Source organism: Odocoileus virginianus, chromosome 10 (assembly GCF_023699985.2).
Source record: "Odocoileus virginianus isolate 20LAN1187 ecotype Illinois chromosome 10, Ovbor_1.2, whole genome shotgun sequence".
Taxonomy (NCBI): Eukaryota; Metazoa; Chordata; class Mammalia; order Artiodactyla; family Cervidae; genus Odocoileus; species Odocoileus virginianus.
This window is the reverse complement of record NC_069683.1, coordinates 58,601,886-58,611,243: the sequence shown is the minus strand read 5'-3', so window position 1 is coordinate 58,611,243 and position 9,358 is coordinate 58,601,886. Positions and strand designations below refer to the sequence as shown.

Sequence of the window (9,358 nt, the reverse complement as noted above, 5' to 3'; positions counted from 1 at the left end):
AAGGCCTTTCACACTGCAGGAAAAGAGTTGTTTCCCATAGAGAACAAGGATGCATTTCTTACATGCTTAATGAACTAAGATTTATACAGCTTGTTCTTACAGGGTATGGAACTTGTACTTGGGATTTGGAGTAACTGGTGAAATATTTTTGATATCTGCCAAACTACTTTCCCCATATTTTCTTGAAGGCTGAGGTGGAGCTCTCTGTTCAATGGACAAATAAGAGAGAGTGGAGCAGGGGTTAGGGGTTGTGGGGGAGCCTTTCAGAGTCTCCAAAGGGTCTTGCTTCCATTAGTCACTGTGTTTCTCACAAGCTAGGTAAAAGAACTTCTATGGACAGGGGATGGAACTCAACCAAGTGGTTCAAGTCAGCAGTTTTATTTCATAGGCTTGTAACTCTATTTCTATCTTGAGTCATCCTCTAAGCAATAATCTGCACAAGAATATATGAGCAAGGCTTCTTCAATGCAAGGACAATGAAGTGTTCCCCATAGTAAGCAGAAGAACTTATTACCAAGCATAAAGTTTCTTTAGCAGTTTTTCTGCTTCTATGAAGGGAAGTTATACCTTCCTTGTGCATTATATATGTGTGTGATGATGGCTTCCATAAAGTTGTGAATCTAGCATTGATCACTGTTAAGTGACACTGAGCTCCTCTAGGTGTGCTGAATGTGACTGAAAGGAAAAGTCTTTCATGGGACATAAATAAACATGACTTTCACATGAGGAGAAGATAGCCAATTTTTTCCTAATGTAAGGAAGAAAACCCTGTGTTCTTTCATTGAATGTAAGATATATTTAAAGTATGGTGTATATATTGCTTCAGAAATCTGTACAACCGCTCTTTCTTGAGGGTACTTAAAAGCTGTGCAAAACTTTGTGTTCTAAAGATGTGTAAGAGCGCAGGCCTTTAACACCGTAAGAAAACCCTTGTCGGAAAATATATATCTTATAAGCTAGATAAATTTTTATACAGACTTGTTCTTCAGTGTATCAGACTTGTTCTTCAGTGTATGAAACTTGTATCAGGATTTGAGGTTGCTAGTGATATCTTTGAGATACCTACAAGTCTACCCTTTCTAGTATGGAGAGGTAGAAATGTCAATCACTGCCAAGCTGGTATAAATCTGACCAGAATTTCTCTGGTGGTCTGTGGTCCACAACAGGAGTTATTTTTAAAGCTATATATAAATTTTTAAGCTTTGTTTTAAAGAGTTTTCTTATGTGAATACAAATATTTAAAATAATTATCTTGGTCTTCAAATATAAAAAGGACAATCATCTATTTCATCTAGATGCTAAAACTTGTTAGCATGTTGTTGTTCAGTTGCTAAGTCATGTCCAACTCTTTGCCACCCTATGGACTGCAGCATGCCAAGATCCTCTGTCTTCTGTCTCCTGCGGTTTCCTTAAATTCACGTCCATTGAATTGATGATGCTATCTAACCAGCTCTTTCTGTCACCTCCTTCCTTTTATCTTTCTTCTATCTTTCTTAGCATTAGGGTATTTTACAACGAGTCAGTTCTTCCTATCAGGTGACCAAAGTATTGGAGCTTCAGCAACAGTCCTTAAAACAATTACTCAGGGTTGATTTCATTTAAGGTTGACTAGTTTGATCTCCCTGCTGTCCAAGGGACTCTCAAGAGTCTTCTACAACACCACAATTCAAAAGCATAAACTCGTTGTCACTTAGACTTTTTTATGGTCCAATTCTCACATCTGTACATACACTACTGGAAAAACCACAGCTTTGACTATACAGATCTTTGTCAGCAAAGTGATGTCTCTGCTTTTAATATACTGTCTAGATTTGTCATAGTTTTCCTTCCAAGGAGCAAGTGTCCTTTAATTTCAGTGCCCATGAAAATAAAGTCTGTTAACATTTCCATTTTTTCCCCCTCTATTTGCTACAGTGATGAGACCAGATGTCATGATCTTACTTTTCTGAATGGTGAGTTTCAAGCCAGCTTTTTCACTCTTTTTCACTCTCATCAAGAGTCTCTTTAGTTCCTCTTTGTTTTCTGCCATTTAGAGTCGTTAGCATCACATTCCTGAGGCTGTTGGTATTTTTCCCGGCAATTTCAGTTTGTCCATCATCCAGCTCAGCATTTTGCATGAGATACTCTGCATATAAGTTAAATAAGCAGGGTGACAATATATAGCCTTGTTGTATAGCAACAGTTCTAACTGTTGCTTCTTGACCTGCATAAGTTTTCTCAGGAGACAGGTAAGGTGGTTTGATAGTACCACCTCTTTAAGAATTTTCACAGTTTATTGTGATCCACATAGTCAAAGTCAAAGGAAGCAGAAGTAGTCAATATAGAAGTCAATATAGAAGTATAGTCAATGAAGCAGAAGTAGATGATTTTTTGGAACTTCCTTGCTTTCTGCATGATCCAACCAATGTTGATAATTTGATCTCTGGTTTCTCTGCCTTTTCTAAACCCAGCGTGTACATCTGGAAGTCCTCAGTTCAAATACTGCTGAAGCCTCGCTTGAAGGATATTGGGCATAACCTTGCTAGCACGTGAAATGAGCACAAATGTATGGTAGTTGGAATATTCTTGGCATTGCCCTTCTTTGGAACTGGAATGAAAACTGATCTTTTCCAGGCCTGTGGCCACTGATGAATTTTCCAAATTTTCTGAAATACTGCATGCAGAATCATTTCTTAGGATTTTAAATAGCTCAGCTGTTAGTATACGTTGAACTTCAAATAAAAGTGAAAGTGTTTAAAAAAAAAAGCGAAAGTGTTAGTCAGTAATGTCCGCCTCTTTTGCCACCTCATGGATTGTAGCCCACCAGGCTCTTTTGTCTGTGGAATTTCCCAGACAAGAATAGTGGAGTGCACTGCCATTTCCTTCTTCAGGAATCTCCTGCAGGGATCAAACCCAGGTCTCCTGCATTACAGGCAGACTCCTTACTTTCTGAGCCACCAGGGAAGCTTCAATTTGTGATATAAAATGCTATAATGCATGTCAGAAATAAAACTATTTTTAGCCTATAATTCTTTCTTCTCATATCATGAACCTTACAAATTCATTTAAAGGGAAAATTTATAATCTTGTACTGAAATTCCATGACAAAAGTAATCAATATCTCATCTAATATTTATTGATCACTACTGTTTCTGAAGGGCTTCCCTGCTGGCTCAGGTGTAAAGAATCCACCTGGCAGAGAGGAAGACACTGGAACCCATCAAAAATAGACACCCCACATCCAAGGACAAAGGAGAAGCCACAGCAAAATGGTAGGAGGGAAACAATTACGATAAAATCAAATCCTATACCTGCTGGGTAAGTGACTCACAAACTGGAGAACAATAACACCAAGGAAGTTCTCGCACTATTGTGAAGGTTTTAGGCCCCATTGACAGAGGAATGGGTAAAGAAGATGTGGTATATATATATATACATATACACACAACAGAATATTACTCATTCATTAAAAAGAATGAAATAAGGCCATTTGCAGCAACATGGATGGACCTAGAGAGTGTCATATTGAGTGAAGTCAGACAGAGAAGGAGAAATATCATATGAAAACCCTTACATGTGGAGTCTGAAAAGAAATAATACAAATGAACTTATACAACAGAAAGAGACTCACAGAGTTAGAAAGCAAACTCATGGTTGCCGGGGGGAAGGGATAGTTAGGACTTTGGTAAGGTCATGTACACACCGCTATACTTAAAATGGATAACCAACAAAAATGTATTGTATAGCACACAGAACTCTGCTCAATGTTATGTGCTAGCCTGGATGGGCCTCAGAGGGGTTTGGGGGAGAATGGATATAGACACATGATGGCTGAGTCCCTTTACCGTTCACCTGAAACTATTACAACCTTGTTAATCGACTATGAAGTCACTAGTCGTGTCTGACCCTTTGTGACCCCATGGACTACATAGCCCACCAGGCTCCTCTGCCATGGAATTTTCTAGGCAAGAATACTGGAGTGGGTTGCCATTCCCTTCTCCAGGGGACTTTCCTGATCCAGGGATCAAACCCATGTCCTGCATCATTTATTGTCTGTCTTTCCTTCTAGAATATAAGCTCAATGAGGGCATTGACTTTGTTATTTTTCTTGCTCACTGTTCCTCTCCCAGAACTTAAAATAGTGACTAGTACATTGTACAGTTTCAGTAAGTTTTTATTGGATGAAAACCCCTACCTTAATGTATGGGTACTATCCAACTGACTAAAATTTTACTGAGTACCTATGATGTGTCAAGTGTTGTGCTAGTAAAGTGCAGTGACAGAGTGGTTATCATCTGTGATTTTACAGAGCTAACAATCACAGATAAAATTTCAGACAATTTTCTACTGAACAGGAACACTTTATTATGGATAAAATGTTATGTGATTACTTCATTAAGATTCTACATCATTTAGTTCATTTAGCAACATTTTATAACAAAAGTTTATCTTCAAAATGCTGTACTCTTACCCTAAGATCCCACATATTTCACGAACTACTTCAATTACTTTTAAAAACCGTCCCTGTTCCTCCATCATGGATTAAGTGATGTCAGCAATAGTAGTAGACTGAAGATATCCTAACCAGTCTCTACTTTCAAATTTCTCCCAGGCACTCTCCTTTGATACTTTTCCACACATTTTCTCTTTAACTAAAAAATATAGGTAATTTAATCTCATTAAAAAAAAAAAATTGAGCACGTCTTCCCTGTATATAGTATATTCATAGAGATAATCAGACCTTTTGAAGAATTACACACCAGTTCCCCTGATCATAGTAACTTTGCAGTATGCTGATATTACTCAAAGTCTGGCAGGCAGCTTCCAATTCTCCCTCACAAAACACATGGTAATAACGATGAAACACAGGACCTGGGTCACGGGATCCTAATGGACCAAATGGCTCCACACGCTTGTCCTTACCAGGATTTTCCTTCAAGTGCCAGGGAACCAGTAAGTCTTGAGAATGAAAAGAAGTCCTGTTAGTGTGAATAGGCAACTTGGAATTAGCAACGTTCCTTGAATTACATCCTCCATCTTGAAAGTCATTTATGGAGGAGACAGAATGTGCTGAATCTTGATTGCCTACATTAGGCAACTGCTTCACAAGCAACTCTTGCACTGATGTATCATTGCTGATTTCCTCTTTCAATCCTTGGCTAGTTCTGTTTTCTCTAAGATACTTCGACTTCTTCTTATTATATTCTTGCTCCATAGCCCAAACATAGATGAGTGCCTTCCCACCAGGTCTTAGGAGTCGAACAAGTTCTTGGAGAGCTGCCACTCTACGCTCCTAGAGGAAAAAAACAAAAAAACAAAACCATATTGTCATTTATCAGCCAGAAAGAGATACAGAGAGGAAATGGGAAATATAATTGACTACAGGACTGTTTTCAATTAAGATGGACAGCACATAAAATCAAACATAAGACAAATTTTATATAAAACAAAAAAAAGGAAAAAAGAAGAACTGTGTTCTGCAATCAAGGTGGGGGGGAGGATAAATAGAAAATATATTTTTTTCTTTCCATTAATAATACAGAGGCACAGAAGGTGTTCTGTTTTGTTTTGAATTCAGTTAAGGTCATAAGGTGCCAGTAACTCCAGCACAGAGGAATCTGTATTACTGTTTAGATCAGGAGAAAATGAGTAACACTCAGGAGTAATAAGATTTTTTTCCTATAATATAAAATATTAAATTCACTTATTTTAAAATTAGAAACATAGTGACTTATTAAAAACATCAGCATACCACTGCCAGTTAAACACTTGAGTTTTGGGAAAAAAAAAAAAAAGAATATGAAAAGAAGAAAAATAGAATGGGAAAAACATGAAACTGAGATCTTGGGAATAAGAAAACGAGCTGAGGAAGCAAGATGGGAAACAGAAATAGAGAAGAAGCTCAGAGGCTGAGAAGAGAGAACAAATCCTCAAGAGGCCTACAGCTGATCTCTTAAAGTCTCTTATGGCTAAAGTTCTGCAACTCTGTGGATCTGAGGAAGACATTTAAAGATAAGGAAGCCTCCGGCAGGAAAAAGGCAGAAATATGCAGCAATAAAGCATGGTCACAACAGACCTGTGTTTAAGCAAGCACAACTCCCAAGTAGCTCATCTCCATTCCACAGGCTTTCTTTAAAAACTGGGGTACACTTTATGACATGGAAAGAAAGGAAAAGCTGAAACATAGTCCAAATCAGTAAAATCTATGAACATTTCCTGACACTTAGTATTGTCCCAGAGGTCTCTGAGACTACCTCAGTTCTTTTCATTCTTTTACTTTATTCTTCTCTCCAGCAGTTATTTCCACCATTTTATCTTCTAGCTCAATGATCCATTCTTCTGCTTCAGATATTCTGCTATTGATTCCTTTTAGAGTATTTTTAATTTAATTAATTGTGTTGTTTGCCTCTGTATGTTTATTCTTTAATCCTTCTAGGTCTTTGTTAACTGATTCTTGCATTTTCTCCATTCTATTTTCAAGGTTTCTGATTATCTTTATTATCATTAATCTGAATTCTTTTTCAGGTAGTTTGCCTATTCCCTCTTCATTTGTGGACTTCTGTGTTTCTAGTTTATTCCTTCATTTGTGCAATATTTCTCTACCTTTTCATTATTTTTTTTAAACTTACTGTGTTTGAGGTCTCCTTTCACCTAGCTACAAGGTTGAATTCTTTCTTCCTTTTGGTTTCTGCCCTCCTAAGGCTGGTCCAGTGGTTTATGTAAGCTTCCTACAGGGTGAGATTTGTGCTGAGTTGTTTTTTTTTTCCTTTCCTCTGATGGGCAGGGTTGAGTGAGGTGGTAATCCTGTCTGCTGATGATTGGGTTTGTATTTTTGCTTTGTTTTTTGTTTGGATGAGACGTCCTGCACAGGGTGCTGCTGGTGGTTGGGTGATGCCGGGTCTTGTGTTCAAGTGGTTTCCTCTGTGGGAGTTCTCACTGTCTGATACTCCCTGGGGTTAGGGGTTCTCTGGTGGTTGAGGGTCTTGGAGTCAGTGCTCCCACTCCAAAGGCTCAGGGCTTGGTCTCTGGCCAGAAATGGAGATTCCACAGGGGGTTTGTTATGGCATTGAGTGAGATTAAAACAAATACCCAAACACAAGAAACCAAAGATGAACCACAGACAAGTGCAGTTACAAAATTAGGCAAATAAGAATTAAAATAATGGAATATACACATATACACCCATAAGCAAACTAAAAACAGTCCAACAACAAAAAAAAAGTACAATAGACTGACCCTGCAAACAAAGAAAATAAAAAATGATATCCACCAGTTAAGAACAAAATTAAAGCACAAACTGGAAAACAAAACTAAAGCAGGTGTCAACTGGGGAATAAAGCAAATGAAAACAAAACAAGCAAATATGGTGAGAAAAAGAAAGGAAAGAAAGAAAAGAACAGAAATGCAAAGTTAAATAGAGGCAGACAAAGATTTATATATATTAAAGATTAACTGCAAGGGGAAAAGGTCAGTAGGAAAAGTAAACAAAGGAATAAATGTAGAAAAAAATAATAATAGGTTTAAAATTTTTTTAAGTTAAAATTATAAAAAAGGAGAAAAAAAAACCCTCCACCTCCATTGCAAAAGGCCAATGCAGAGGGGGAGGTTTATAACAGCAATGCAACGTGTGATTTAAAAAAACTCAAACGCTTAATTAGATCTCACAGTGCTAATAAAACCGACAACTACAACACAGGGGGAAAAAAGCCAAAGGAAACTACAGAACGAGTCAAAGTATAAGAATAATAAATGTTTTTCTTGAGTCTCTGTTGTCAGCATCCTTTCCCTCGCTGGGAGTCACAGTCCACCTCACCTCCCTAGGATGCCCTCCAACACGGTGCTGGTCTCTGGACCTGCTGTGGGGGCAGCTCAGACTCTAATCTGGTCCTACTCCTGTGTGTTCTTGCCTCCAATGTCCACAGCCATGAGAACGAGTGTGTTTTGTTTTGTGGGCACTCTCAATGTCCTTTCATATATTCCACAGACAGAGTCTGCCTAGCTGATCATGTGGATTTAATCTGCAGCTTGTACAGCTACTGGGAAGGTTTTGGGTCTTCTTCCTTAGCCACACTGCCCCTGGGTTTCAATTGTGGTTTTATTTCCACCTCTGCATGTGGGTCGTCCCCAGGGGTTTGCCCCTGAGGCTGCCCTGGAGGACTTGGGTCTGCCCCTGAGGGCCAGGCGTGGAGGGGGTGCAGCTGCCTGGGTCGCAGGGGTTCTGGCAGCACCAGGTTCTCAGGGGGGTTGGCGGCTGGGGCAGCAGGAAATATAGTGCTCTGGAAGGGTGTGGCAGCCAGTATTGGCCAATACACTCCAGTATTCTTGCCTGGAGAACCCCCTCCTTGACAGAGAAGCCTGGCAGGCCACAGTCCACACGGCTGCAAAGAGTTGGACACAACTGAAGAGAACCCATGTGCATAGACACAAGACTTTTCTTGCCTGTGGAAGCCCTGCCCCAGGGAGGGTTAAGTGTGAAGGAGGCGTGGCTGCCTGGATCGAGGGGACCCTGATGCACCAAGTGTGCAGGGACACAGACGGCCTCAGCCGCAGAAGTTATGGCCCTATCAGTCTTTGTTCAAGCCTGTAGTAGCTGGCAATCAGAAGGCCTCTTTGGCGAGTCTTTCTCCATAGCTCCACCCCTTCAGGCACTTAGAGGGCTCCTTTGCCTGGGGTCTTTCTCTGTTGTTCTGTGCATCAGGCACATCGAGGGAGCCCCCAGCTGGGCCCTACTCTGTAGATCAGCATGTCAGGCACTTAAAGGGGCACACTGGGTGGGGTCCTATCTGTTGTTCTGCGCATCAGGTGCTTGACGGGCCAGCCGCTCTATTGTTCAGCTACCAATGCTGGGGTACGGGGAGAGAGAGGCTACGGTGATTGATCCACTGTGCATGACTCAGCAGTATCGTCCTGCTTCCATGACTATCTGGCTTTCCTCCACAGGCATGTCCCACCACAGTCTCCTCCTTCACGTCCCCTCGGTCCATCTCTACGCAGTCAACAGCAGTCCTTACTCTGGGATTGCTCCAGAACCCCTACACTCCAGCTCCCTGCTGCTGCAGCTTCTAGGGGACCTGTGTCCCTGTCCGGGGTACATGTGACTGCAGCAAGGACTGTCTGATTCTCATTCCATTTAGGCTGCCACAGATCAGTTGCTTCACTCTCAGCCTTAAATGTTTCTCCTCTGACCTAGCAATTGCCCTGATGTAGGGATTGGACCCCTGCTTCAGTTCCCCCACCTGCTGACTCCTGATTTTCCCCCTAGCTCCTCATCCCACGGAGTTCTGCCTGGTTCTATATATTCTTTCCTGGTGGTCAGGTTCTCTGTCCGCTCTCAGCAGGTGTTCTGCAAGCACTTCTGTGTCGGAAAGTGTATTCCTGA

At 40.6% G+C, this 9,358-nt stretch overlaps 1 protein-coding gene across 3 annotated transcripts in view; it reads right to left on the bottom strand.

Annotated features, from left to right (window-relative positions):
* Positions 1-4,319: 4,319 nt before the first annotated feature.
* ALKBH8 (alkB homolog 8, tRNA methyltransferase) overlaps positions 4,320-9,358 on the bottom strand; it is a 127,383-nt gene continuing 122,344 nt past the window's right edge. For all 3 annotated transcript variants that reach the window (XM_020879357.2, XM_020879358.2, XM_020879359.2), the window contains exon 12: positions 4,320-5,272. In XM_020879357.2, coding sequence (XP_020735016.2) covers positions 4,715-5,272 — 558 coding nt within the window. In that variant the 3' untranslated portion in view covers positions 4,320-4,714. The remainder of the gene's footprint in view (positions 5,273-9,358) is intronic.